Source organism: Oncorhynchus clarkii, chromosome 2, assembly GCF_045791955.1.
Source record: "Oncorhynchus clarkii lewisi isolate Uvic-CL-2024 chromosome 2, UVic_Ocla_1.0, whole genome shotgun sequence".
NCBI classification, from domain to species: domain Eukaryota; kingdom Metazoa; phylum Chordata; class Actinopteri; order Salmoniformes; family Salmonidae; genus Oncorhynchus; species Oncorhynchus clarkii.
The window spans coordinates 79,451,768-79,465,481 of record NC_092148.1 but is presented as its reverse complement, the minus strand read 5'-3'; the positions used below and the strand labels follow the sequence as shown (position 1 = coordinate 79,465,481).

Here is a 13,714-nt window from a genome sequence, read left to right as displayed (position 1 = left end):
CCTTGGCATTGACGAAGTTAGCAATCTGACAGGTACCAGGAAATAGACACAGGATACAGTTAGTATAGAAGAGCACAGATAGCAGAGTAGGATAGTAGTGGTATAGAATGCGATGGGGATATAATAGGTTGAAACTGAGTGCGGAGAGTCAGTCCCATGACTAGTGGTCACCAGAGCTCCTATCAGACATTTCTCATGGTCAAACATTACACACATTAACATTATGGGACGGTTTCCCAGACAAAGACTAAGCCTAGTCCTGGGAACCAACCCTAAATGTCTAATGCCTTACTTTCTTACTGCTGACATATTTTTATTTCTCCTCCTCCACTTAGGTTAAAGAAGCCAATAGTTTAGGAACCTACCTTCTTGATGAAGACAGCAGAAAGATTCTCCCATGATACAATCCCATGGTCCATCAACTCCATGAAGCCTGTCAGTGTGTGGGTCATGATCAGAGGGGCCCTAACAGACAATACACACAACTCAGAACAGAATATTACAACTTCAGCAAATACAACATTGACAAAGAAAACCACAGACGCCACTGAGTATTTCCACTGATTTGGTTCTAGGTGGCGAGATTAGGAGAGACTAGACTATACCAGGCTGAAATGTTTTCTCAGGTTTGGTAGGAATGTGTTTCATGCCTTCCCTGGGATTCAAGTGGTATAATAGAGGTATAATTGATTTGTGACTATAAGACATGTTACATCTTCAAAAGCATGAGGTCAGACTCATATCCATGGATCTCTCCATCCCATGTTGATTTTGATCAAACTAACCAAATCACTAACTACGCAACACAGCTGCATATTCTCCCTAGCCAATTCTCCATGCCAACTCAATGTTATTCTAGAATTCAACAGACGAACCCAACTACTGCATCCTTGAATTCCTCCACAGTAACTATGCTAACAGTATGAGGGGAAGGCCAGACTCAGCCCATACTTCACCCAGGGACGTGTTCCCACGTGAGGTAATCGTCTCATATCTCTGCAGCAGCATCTATCAAAGCACAGCATTCAACTGCAGCCAGCAGAAATATGCACTACTGCACTGCATTTCCCCCATCCCCCAAAATAACCACACAGTCTGCTAGGAGAACAGGACAGACAGAGAAGCGCTCACTTATGTGAGTCTGCTGTCTCTGCTATATAAGGTTAGTTGAAGAGAGAGTAGAGAGAGACAGAGACACACACAAAGACATAGTGACATTATGAGAGACACATAGACATATAGAGAGATACAGAGAAGGGAACTGACTCGTCAGCGTCCTCAACGATCTTCACCAGCAGAGAGTGGCCATCACGGCTGATAAACTCCTGGGCAAAAGTGACGTCAGTGGACACGCAGGCCAGCTGCTTTAGCGAATCACAGCGCACACCTGAGTCTGAGCTCTGGATGCCCTTGTAGAGGTCCTCGGCACAACGGCCCTACAACACACACAGCATAAAAACACACAGACAAAGGATGGATGAAGTAGATATACCCATAATGTAATACAATTGCAATAGGCCTACATAGCGTGCAGACACACACACACACACACACAGCCAAGAGGGGATTATGTAAGGAACAGAGCATGGTTGGTTTGTTAGGCTCTTGTTTGCAGACTCACCGGTGCCTTGGTCAGACGGAGAATGCAGCCATTCTTAATGTCCAGACGGTTCTAGAACATGAAGACCACAGAGCAGACACAATAACAAATATAGTCATACACACAATGATTACTAATTTCACACTCCACTGAGGAACATGTACTGAACAAACATATAAATGCAACATGCAACAATTTCAAAGATTTTACTGAGTTACAGTTCAAATAAGGAAATAAGTCAATTGAAAAAAATTCATTAGCCCCTAATCTATGGATATGTATTTGTTGGTCACAGATAACTCATAACTATATACAGTAGGTCTAGTATAACCATATACAGTAGGTCTAGTATAACTATTACAGTAGGTCTAGTATAACTATATACAGTAGGTCTGCTATAACTATATACAGTAGGTCTAGTATAACTATATACAGTAGGTCTGCTATAACTATATACAGTAGGTCTAGTATAACTATATACAGTAGGTCTGCTATAACTATATACAGTAGGTCTAGTATAACTATATACAGTAGGTCTAGTATAACTATATACAGTAGGTCTAGTATAACTATATACAGTAGGTCTGCTATAACTATATACAGTGGGAGAATAACAACTATATACAGTAGGTCTACTATAACTATATACAGTAGGTCTAGTATAACTATATACAGTAGGTCTGCTATAACTATATACAGTAGGTCTAGTATAACTATATACAGTAGGTCTGCTATAACTATATACAGTAGGTCTAGTATAACCATATACAGTAGGTCTAGTATAACTATATACAGTAGGTCTAGTATAACTATATACAGTAGGTCTAGTATAACTATATACAGTAGGTCTGCTATAACTATATACAGTAGGTCTAGTATAACTATATACAGTAGGTCTAGTATAACTATATACAGTAGGTCTAGTATAACTATATACAGTAGGTCTGCTATAACTATATACAGTAGGTCTAGTATAACTATATACAGTAGGTCTGCTATAACTATATACAGTAGGTCTAGTATAACCATATACAGTAGGTCTAGTATAACTATATACAGTAGGTCTAGTATAACTATATACAGTAGGTCTAGTATAACTATATACAGTAGGTCTGCTATAACTATATACAGTAGGTCTGCTATAACTATATACAGTAGGTCTATTATAACTATATACAGTGTGTCTGCTATAGCTATATACAGTATGTCTCCAAAAACTATATACAGTAGGTATACTATACTATATACAGTAGGTATACTATAACTAAATGCATTAAGCATTTGTCGTGGCTGAATCAGAATTAGTTAGGTAACATTGATAAATAAGATGTTTTATTTAAATAATAACACTTATGTGAGATATTTGTCATTAGGATGTCTTCTTTTGGATAATACTGTTGGCAGTTTGCAGCTATCCCTTCCCCAGGGCTTAATCACTAGGGGCCCAGAGAGGGGAGAGGTCAGGCTTGTCTTCATATGTCAATATATCTGTTAAACCATGTGATGCTATGAAGAATATCAGAAGGGGAGGAAGACAGAATGGAGGCTTGTCTTCTTATGGGAATGTGTCGGTCCCTATTGTATGTCCCCTCTGAGGTTGCCCTTATCTTGATCTAGTATATGACCTAAGAGGCTCACTGTCTCGGTGAGCTTGTCCAGGAGGGGCTGTATTTGAGATGGGAGTATCTAGAATTGACAATTGATATACTGTATGCCTTTGGATGAGGTAATGTTTTGGTACTATGTTGTACCAAGAACGAGAAGTAGAACCTCGTTTTAGGAGAGCAAACTGAACGATAATTTATAGCTAGTGCTATCTAGCTATGGGATACTCCTCTTTCAAGTAAAGTCTTCCTTTGTAATGTTCCTAGGATCTGTGTTTCGTCATGTGAGTTGAGATGGGTGTGTCTTGGCTATAAATGATACTAAGAATTGTTTTGTAAGCACTCTCAGAGAATTCATTTATAGACACTGAATTGATCTGAGAGTCAAACAGCGCTATGGTGAAGCTCATATATAAATAAAGATGGGACTTTATAATAGAACTCTGACTTGTGTGTGGTTTGCTCTCTCAATGTTTAGTAATACAGGAAATTACCACGACACATTCTATATACAGTAGGTCTTCTACAACTATATACAGTGGGTCTATTATAACTATATACAGTAGATATATTATAACTAAATACAGTAGGTCTGCTAAAACTACATACAGTAGGTCTGCTATAACTATATACAGTAGGTCTAATAAAACTATATACATTATGTCTACTATAACTATATACAGCAGGTCTACGATATTTATATACAGTAGGTCTACCATAACTATATACAGTAGGTCTACTATAACTATATACAGTAGGTCTACTATAACTATATACAGTAGGTCTATTATAACTATATACAGTAGGTCTACTATAACTATATACAGTAGGTCTACCATAACTATATACAGTAGGTCTACTATAACTATATACAGTAGGTCTACTATAACTATATACAGTAGGTATATTATAACTATATACAGTAGGTCTACTATCACTATATACAGTAGGTCTATTATAACTATATACAGTAGGTCTACTATAACTATATACAGTAGGTCTACTATAACTATATACAGCAGGTCTACGATATTTATATACAGTAGGTCTACCATAACTATATACAGTAGGTCTACTATAACTATATACAGTAGGTCTACTATCACTATATACAGTAGGTCTACTATAACTATATACAGTAGGTCTATTATAACTATATACAGTAGGTCTACTACAACTATATACAGTAGGTCTGCTATAACTAAATGCATTAGTCATTATATATACAGTAGGTCTGCTATAACTAAATGCATTAGGCATTCTATATACAGTAGGTCTGGTATAACTACATACAGTAAGTCTATTATAACAATATACAGTAGGTCTGCTATAACTATATACAGTAGATCTGCTATAACTATATGCAGCAGGAATTCTATAAAAAGTTGGTATATTATAACTATATACAGCAGGTATACTATAACGATATACAGTATATCTACTATAACTACATATAGTAGGTCTGCTATGACTATATGCAGTAGGCATCCTATAAACAGAAGGTCTGCGATTACTACATACAGTAGGTCTACTATAACTATATACAGTAGGTATACTATACTATATACAGCAAGTCTACAAAAACAATATACAGTAGGTCTGCTATAACTATATACACTATGTCTGCTATAACTATATACAGTAGGTCTACAATAACTATATACAGTAGGTCTACTATAACTATATACAGTAGGTCTACTATAACTATATACAGTCGGTCTACAATAACTATATACAGTCGGTCTACTATAACTATATACAGTAGGTCTACTATAACTATATACAGTAGGTCTACTATAACTATATACAGTACGTCTGCTATAACTATATACAGTAGGTCTACTATAACTATATACAGTACGTCTGCTATAACTAAATGCATTATGCATTCTATATACAGTAGGTCTGCTATAACTATATACAGTAGGTCTACTATAACTATATACAGTAGGTCTGCTATAACTATATACAGTAGGTCTACTATAACTATATACAGTAGGTCTGCTATAACTATATACAGTAGGTCTGCTATAACTATATGCAGTACGTCTACAATAGCTATATACATTCGGTCTGCTATAACTATATACAGTAGGTCTATTATAACTATATACAGTTGTTCTAGTATAACCATATACAGTAGGTCTGCTAAAACTACATACAGTGGGTCTACTATAACTATATACATTATGTCTACTATAACTATATACATTATGTCTACTATAACTATATACAGTAGGTCTACCATATACAGTAGGTACGCTATAACTATATACAGTAGATCTGCTTAATATTGTGTTTATATTTTTGTTCAGTAGAATTAGAGAGGGGGGAAAGAAAGAGAGTGAGGGAGAGGGAGAAGGGGGGAAAGGAGAGAGGGGGACGAGAGAGAAAGAGAGAGCGAGAGAGAGCAAGAAATTAAGTTGGTTTAGTTTAATTTGTCATTCATGCCTGCACTGGCCCAGGAAATAGCTGGAATCTCTCCTCAGACACACAACTGTAACAGTGCCAACCAGCCCTCCTATTATCCCATGCTCATCACACACCCAGTGGAATAACAATGAACACAGCCACAGCATACCCCTTGGTAGAGGTTTGTGTTTGGCCTTTTCAAAAGTCACAAGCTTAGTTTAGCTCCAACAGCTACCAAGGCCACTGGCGTTGATGACATTTCAGACATCACTGGCATGACAGGGACACCACACCCTCTACTGTCAACTTAAAGTATTGAAGTCACACACTGGACAGACAGAAAGACCTATGTTTGTTTACAGACAGCCTCCATGTTCACTGAAAATAAAGAGAATCAACTCACAGATTCAGTGATGTAGGTCTGAACACCGTCGGCATACTGGAGGGCGTAGTTATCAGGGCCTGGAAGATTCCACCTAAAACCCAGTCATCATAGGCACTGTAACTACTGCAAGTGGACAAAGTATTTGCTTGAACTCTACAAGGATAACATGAACACACACACACAGACACTTACCCATCACAAACCTCCTTTATTACAGCAGAAAGGGGCTTTTTCTGTCAGGAGAAAAACACAACCACACTTATTGTGGTCAATAAGCAGCAGAAGGTAAGAACTGATTTAGATATCATGCTTTCATTTTGGAAACCATGGTGGATTAACTATAGTACACTGGTCCTATGACCCTGAGCCTGCTGATCCAAGATAAACTCAAAGCTTTTACTTCCTCTATGCTGTTGACTTATGAGGCAACAGGGACATTCGGTAGAGTGAATAAATAAGACAAACTGAGACAAACTACTTTAATGTCTACACTTCAATTGCCCTGTAATTTGTGGTATACATGGTGGTCAACCAATCAAAAGTGTTTGTGTACTGTGGTAGACCTATCACTGCCCTGTAATTTGTGGTCTGTAGGGGGTCAACCAATCAGAGGTTTTTGGTGAGGTCTGGTAGTCCAATAGGAGTGCTTCTGAGGGACTTGCCGTTAGTTTTTTTCTCCCATGAAATGTCTACAGAAGCAGCTTGTTCAAACTTCACAGGCACCCATATCTAACTAAAACCTTTTATTTAATTATGGCCTTGGTCTATTAACAGTTTGACATCCTAAACACCCAGCACATTAGCTCCCGAGTGGCGCAGCGTTCTAAGGTACTGCATCTCAGTGCTAGAGGCGTCACTACAGACCCTGGTTCGATTGCAGGCTATATCACAACCGGATGTGATTGGGAGTCCCATAGTGCGGCACACAATTGTCCCAGCATCGTCTGGGTTAGTGTTTGGCCGGGGTGGGCCGTCATTGTAATGCCGAGGTGCATCAGCCCTTCATAAAAAACATTATTATCCCGCCCATCGCCGCTCAGTATTGCTACATATACCACAGCTCTAATACAACCCACAGGCTGCAATATGGATTCCTATTGTAACTTTCCACTTAGGCGTTGATAGTACAGTAGATTTTCCAAACTCTCTGACTCAGGCTCCACTCCTGTGTTCTGATGCTTACCTGGTCCAGTTGAATGAGCTGAGGGTATGCCCCTGGCATCTGGATGGCAATCTTCACAATATCCTGTTGGGGCATCTTGAAGTGTGTGTATGTGTGTCCTCCTAAGACTCTGAGAGATAAGGTCAAATGAGGTTAATATTACTATCAAATAATTCAGACAGTAAATTAGTATTTTTCTGTACGTTTCTTGCCTGACCAGATTGGCCCTGCCTCGAGTCATTGGAGCTTTCATTTTCCAAATGAATTTGCTGAACTTATATCTTCCTCTTTTAAGGTACTATGTCTACATTTGCTTCAGTGTGTACAGAAACATAGCCCTTTCTGTGCATAGGACTACATACAATTGAATACAAAGCCAGACAAAGACAGACATGCATACACAACCTCCATGGCACACATAGACATCCATTTCCTCCTCAGCTCACAGATGGGAGTCCCAGAGGAGAGGACAAGCTCTTTTCATACTCTCTCCAGCACATATGGAAACACTAAAGTTTTTTAAACAATTCTGCACATGCTTCACTTGATGAAAAGGGAAATATATGTGTGTTGTGTGTCTCCCATTCATAGGTCAATGGAACTAACCTACAAAAAATATGTTATGTTTTATTATTGGTGTTTAAGTGCCATTTCTGTCAAAACATGGACACTTCCTCTTTCACCTGACAAACTGCACATAGTTTTCTAGAACCCTTCCATTTCAGTAGCCCTATGTCATCCCAAGTAGGTCAATAGATGTTAACTTGTAGCCTACATTGATAGCTGATCACATAACACTGTAATTACTGGAATTTCATAAGCTCTTCAGCCTTGGTATTTTGTTAAGACACATTTAAAGCAGAGCAGATGGAAACTCTAACCTGAAAATGTTCTCACTCACTTCATATACTAATACTCTTGAAGCCTTGTGAAAGACAATGTTCCTTCGACCCAAACATTACTATACTAGCCTACTATTAATACAAGGCAATTATAATAATAAGCCTTTTGTGAACTAACACTCGCACTTTACTTTTTTCCCTCTTACTAGCAGTGACTTTGCTGATAGCTACTTTATTGAGGACAATGTTACTTATTATGACTGAGATATTTGGTTGTACCACCTAGCTATCTTAAGATGAATACACTAACTGTAAGTCGCACCGGATAAGAGTGTCTGCTAAATTACTAAAATGCAAAATGTAGGCTACATGACAGGCTGGCAGGGAGAGCAGTGTTTGGGTTTCCTAGGCTCTCTCCCCTGCCTGTCCCAGCATGCATTGGGCTGCACCCTCTCTGCTGCTACTACTGCAAGAGGAAGAGGTGCGAGAGAGAGAAAAAGAAAAGAGAGAAAAAGAGAATGTGTTGCATGACTGTAGAGGTAAAGTGTGAATCAGTGTCTCTGCATTTGTAAATCTTGTATATGAATGGTATAACTACTGTTCACTCCTCTTATGTTTGTTGTGTAGTAAATATTTCACTTTTTATTTTCATAATTTTTTGTTTTTTCCTGTGAAGCACATTGCGTTGCATTCCATGTTGGAAATGTGCTGTATAAATAAAGCTTGATTTGATTACAGTGAACCATATAGTAATAGTGCTCATGACCATATAGGGCTATGCATAAATGTGTATCCTCCAGTATCCCTTCTGTTAGCCTGCAGAACTAACACTGTGCCATGCCCCTTGACGTTGTAATAACCATCTTAGGGGGTGGGGAGGAGCTGGTCTTCAGCTCCCTGGAATTCCAATCCTGACAGACCACCTACAACTGCCACCACAAACACACACACACACACACACATACAAACACACACACTTTGAAGTCTGTTGTCATCGGCACCACCACTTGAGAGGGGTTATTAGTGCCTGAGGCTTTACATTCTGGGTGCTGAGTAGAACTTTGTCAATGGCAGTTGTCGACACACTAGTGAAATTGATCCATGGCTCGAGAGCCAGCCATTTTCTGTCGTGATTAGTTGCAAATGTATGTCGAAACATTGAGGATTGCTTGTTACCTGACACTTTACAAAAATGGAATGGAAACTATTTTCTTTGCAGTAAGCCATTTCACAGTACATGCTAGCATACACTGAGAACGACTTAAAAAATACCAACCAATGAATTAAACTATTCATTATGTAGGTTGATTCGAGTTGTTGTTTCACTCATATATAAAAGTTAGGATGACTGACTATTTATTGATGATGTCAACGCTCCTCAGCCCGTGTATCCTACTAGTTCGCCATAGACACAAAAAAAGGACGAAACAGGTAACGTTAAAAAGAGACAGGTAATGCTGAATTTGTACCATTTGTATCAGGTTCACGAAACAGATTTGTTCATTCTCGTTCGCAAAGTTTAGCGAACAATCAAAGAAAATATCTGGTTGAGTTGCACTTTTATTTGGCTCCTACCTGTTTGAAAAGAAAAGTTACTGTCCTCGCGAAAGCGCCGAGATCGGGACTGGAAGCATTTGAAATCTCTCCCTAGAGAGGACGACAATAATCCGAGAGTGAATTATATTTTAAACTATTTTGGAGAACCTATGTGCCTAGGTGGAGAGGTTTCCAAAAATTATTGACCATGCAAAGTTCCGGGTTGAGTTTAGTCACCCGCCCCCTGTAGGAAGCACTGTGTGTCGACCATAGACAGTGAAAAGAAGGTGTGGAGTACCACAGTATGAATCATAACACCCATAAAACCTAGTGGTCAAACAGGGAAATTGTTCCAATCGTTTTTACACCATTCATTTTTCCCGTAGAAGATTTTAGAAACACTTAAAATAAGGGCTGTGTAGGCTTACTGTGGTGTGACGTTTTGATAACCATGTAAATCCCTCTTGGACAAGGTAACTTTTATCAATATATTCGCCTGTATTTACCCTCAAAAATGTAAATTCTAATTAGCTGCTAATGTGGCTATCATAAAGAAATACAAATGCCATGATGATCTGGACGAGACTGCCGAATCGAGGCAAAAGTAAAAACATCTCTGGATTTACTATGTCATCTAAATGTAGTTATGAATAAATGTGCAACATTTCTTTAAATTGACAATTCCGTGAACTGTCTTGTGCAAGTTTTAAATTGACTCAATTCCTGTTAGCAAAGGTGTCAGCTAGAGATGAAATGCAGGAGCTTGCAGGGATTTATAGTTTTGCATGATGTCTACTTTGATGAAAATTAGCATTTTCGAATCTGAGAGTAAATAGAGTCGAATATATTGATAAAAGTCACCTTGTCAGATAGAGACTTACATGGTTATCAAAACGTCACGCCAGGGTAAGCTATTTTAAGTGTTTCTAAAATGAATGGTGGAAAATGATTGGAACCATTTCCCTGTTTGACCACTTGGTTTTATGTAAAAAAAAATAATTAAAAAAACAAGTATTTAACCTTTATTTAACTAGACAAGTCAGATAAGAACAAATTCTTATTTACAATGACGGCCTACACTGGCCAACACCGGACCAATTGCGCGCCGCCCTATAGAACTCCCGATCACAGCCGGTTGTGATAGAGCCTGGATTCAAACCAGGATGTCTGTAGTGACGCCTCCAGCACTGAGATGCAGTGCCTTAGACCACTGCGCCATTCGGGAGCCTCAGGTATTATGACACATCCACCGTGGAGCTGTATATTATCCCTGGAATGCTGAGCTATGTAGTGAGAGGCTTATACCTCAGTGCTATGGAGACACCGGTCGGCCATATTGGCACTCCCAGAAGGAGCAGTCCTCCATAGTCTACCACAGTATGAATCATGTGTTTAGTGAATCCGCCAGATCAGAGGCAGAAGGGATGACCAGGGATGTTCTCTTCATAAGTGTGTGAATTAGACCATTTTCATGTCCTGCTAAGCATTCAAAATGTAACAAGCACTTTTGGGTGTCAGGGGAAATGTATGGAGTAAAAAGTACATCATTTTCTTTAGGAATGTAGTGAAGTCATAGTTGTCAAAAATAGAAATAGTAAAGTACAGACACCCCAAAAAACGATTTAAGTAGCACTTTCAAGTATTTTTTTTAAAAGTACTTTACACCACTGAGTATGAGTCATAATGCTCATAAAACCCAGGTCTATCTTGGGATAGTTCTAAAAATCTTTCACCTCGAGGTCAAACATGGAAATGGTTCCAATATTTTTTCCACTATTAATTTGATCCATTGTGGATTTTAGAAACACGTAAAGTATGGGCTGTGATTCATGTAGGCATGCCGTTTTGATAACGGTATAAATCTCTCAATATTTTTGCCTGTATTCACCCCCCCCCCCCCCCCCCCCCCAAATGAAATGCTAATTAGCTGCTAATGTGAACCACAAATGTATACAGAAATGCCTGTCTCAAGCTTCACGTCACTCAACAAGGCCATGATGATCTGGACCGGACTGCCAAATCAAGGCAAAGGTAATGCTGCGTTCACGTTCTAGTAGGAACTAGGAAACTCCAAAATTTCCCACTTGCTAATTGGTTGTAGTTATACACGTACGCATTCAACGAATCAGCAGGTCCGAAAATGTCCTAGTTCCCGCTAGTATGTGAACGCAGCATAATAATCTCTCTGGATTAACTATCTAATGTTAGCTACATTTTGTAATTAATAAATTAGCTAAAGTTGTTTAAATGGACAATTGTGAACTATGCTAGGCAAGTTTTGGTTAGCTAGTTAGCATCATTAGCCTGGCTAGATGGCTACATTAGTGGTCTTCGTCTATCCATTTAAATGCATGTGAAATTCATAAAAACTAGTTTCGCTTTCTTTGGCTTTTATAAACCAACAGTCTAGCTTGCTAGTTAACTAGCTAGATAACTTAGATAGTGAAGCTGGGGCTAGGTATTCTTGCCTATGTGTGTTTGTGGGTGAGGGGTTGTTAGCCTACATCAAGTACTACTTAACTTAACCCTAGTTAGCTGTATTATTTTAGTCTGGTTTTTGATTAACAACCTCTCTCGAATCAACAGTGTGCCATTGAATGCAAGGGAAGCCAGCGAGCATTTGGTCTCCCTTGATTAAAAAAAAGTATAAAATACAAGCCAATCTACATTGAGCTCAGCTGGCGCACCAAAAAAAAGGGTCAAGGAAAGCCAGTTTGGATTGGCTTTACACCAATTACATCACATCATGAGCAAAGAGTAATTGACAAAAATTAGCCATGGATGGAGATAAAGATTTGGACTTGTGGGTTTACTTTATTCTCTGTACTGGCCAATAGAGCCCCACAGTGGAGAGGTCATAATACCCTTAAAACCTAGTGGTCAAACAGGGAAATGGTTCCAATCGTTTTTTCCATCATTTTATAAACTTCAAATAAGGCCTGTATTTCATGTAGGCTTACCCTGGCGTGGCGTTTTGATAAACATTTAAATCTCTCTTGGACAAGGTGACTTTTATCAGTATATTCGTCTCTATTTACACTCGGATTCAAAAATGAGCCGATCCCCACCCTTTCTATATGTTGTCTTGTCTGTCTTTCCCCCTCTATATTTTGTCCCATAGCAGTAGAGTCCGTTAGAGGGTTGGCAGAGTAGAGCAGGGCCAAGGGTGGGCCCCATATTGTGTGCAGCAATAGAGCGAGATTGTAGTGCCTTTCACCATATTGTTTGCAGTGCCTTCCCTTAGAATAACTATCTTGTTGCAGTGTCATATCAGAATAATTCACAGTGTGCAGTAGAGTGAGATTTGTAGTGCCTTTCACCACATTGTTGCAGTGCCATATCAGTGTGCGGTGTGTCACCTTTGCATGCCCGATGTGGGATCGGGGTCCGATCCATGTTAACCCATGAATTTAAAATAAAACTTACCTTGAGCATACTTACCTGTCCTGGTCTTCTTTGTTGGGATTGTGTGCTGGATAATATTAAATATTGTGTTGAGTGGAGTAAAAAGGGTTCACACTAAACTGTGATACACACATATTTATTCTACTTTGTTCATGTTTCACCTAACCTCATGACCAAAAACACATATTGCTATAGATGTCATAATATGGGCTATTTTCAGCCCTTTTCCTGGGTAGCTTGATCTGAGTTGAATCTTTGTCAGGTCATTAATCACCCTCCTCCTACCCCAACAACCTGCTCCTTAAACAGAAAGAGCCTTAGAAGACTGAAAGCAACAAAAAAATCTAGAAAACAAAAACAAGCCGTGGATTTTTGTCCATCCCTCCCCAATTCAGAATATATAATTTTCATACTCATGGCACGCTTTGTGTAACAGCATTGAAGATTGAAATAAAAAAATAAATACTATAAAATAAAACTGTGGATTTTTGGCCATCCTCCCCTGAGTCTGAATATGTAATTGAAAAGTTTCATAGGCATCAATACTCTCATGGGAATCCACCTCTCTCATCGGTACTGGTCCACTGATGCAGCCCTCAGTGTACACATACATAGCTAGTAAAATGGCACGCAAACGCATTGAGCAGCTATGTAGGTACATGCACTTTTTGGATCCAAATTCAACAAATGAGACAGACAACTTGTAGAAAGTTAGGCCTTTCATCCACATTTTGCAACACAACTTCCCCAAACTATTTCATCCCTGGC

The 13,714-nt window shown here is 38.9% G+C and overlaps 1 protein-coding gene across 1 annotated transcript in view; it reads right to left on the bottom strand.

The window, feature by feature from the left end:
• Window positions 1-9,758, bottom strand: part of LOC139374618 (engulfment and cell motility protein 3-like) — a 50,734-nt gene extending 40,976 nt beyond the window's left edge. Inside the window, exons 1-8 of the mRNA XM_071115652.1 lie at window positions 9,581-9,758; window positions 7,185-7,293; window positions 6,194-6,234; window positions 6,020-6,092; window positions 1,622-1,672; window positions 1,267-1,436; window positions 366-465; window positions 1-25 (exon numbers count right to left, since the gene is read on the bottom strand). The exon at window positions 1-25 is cut by the window's left edge and continues 127 nt beyond it. Coding sequence (XP_070971753.1) covers window positions 1-25; window positions 366-465; window positions 1,267-1,436; window positions 1,622-1,672; window positions 6,020-6,092; window positions 6,194-6,234; window positions 7,185-7,259 — 535 coding nt within the window. The 5' untranslated portion in view covers window positions 7,260-7,293; window positions 9,581-9,758. The remainder of the gene's footprint in view (window positions 26-365; window positions 466-1,266; window positions 1,437-1,621; window positions 1,673-6,019; window positions 6,093-6,193; window positions 6,235-7,184; window positions 7,294-9,580) is intronic.
• Window positions 9,759-13,714: the final 3,956 nt, after the last annotated feature.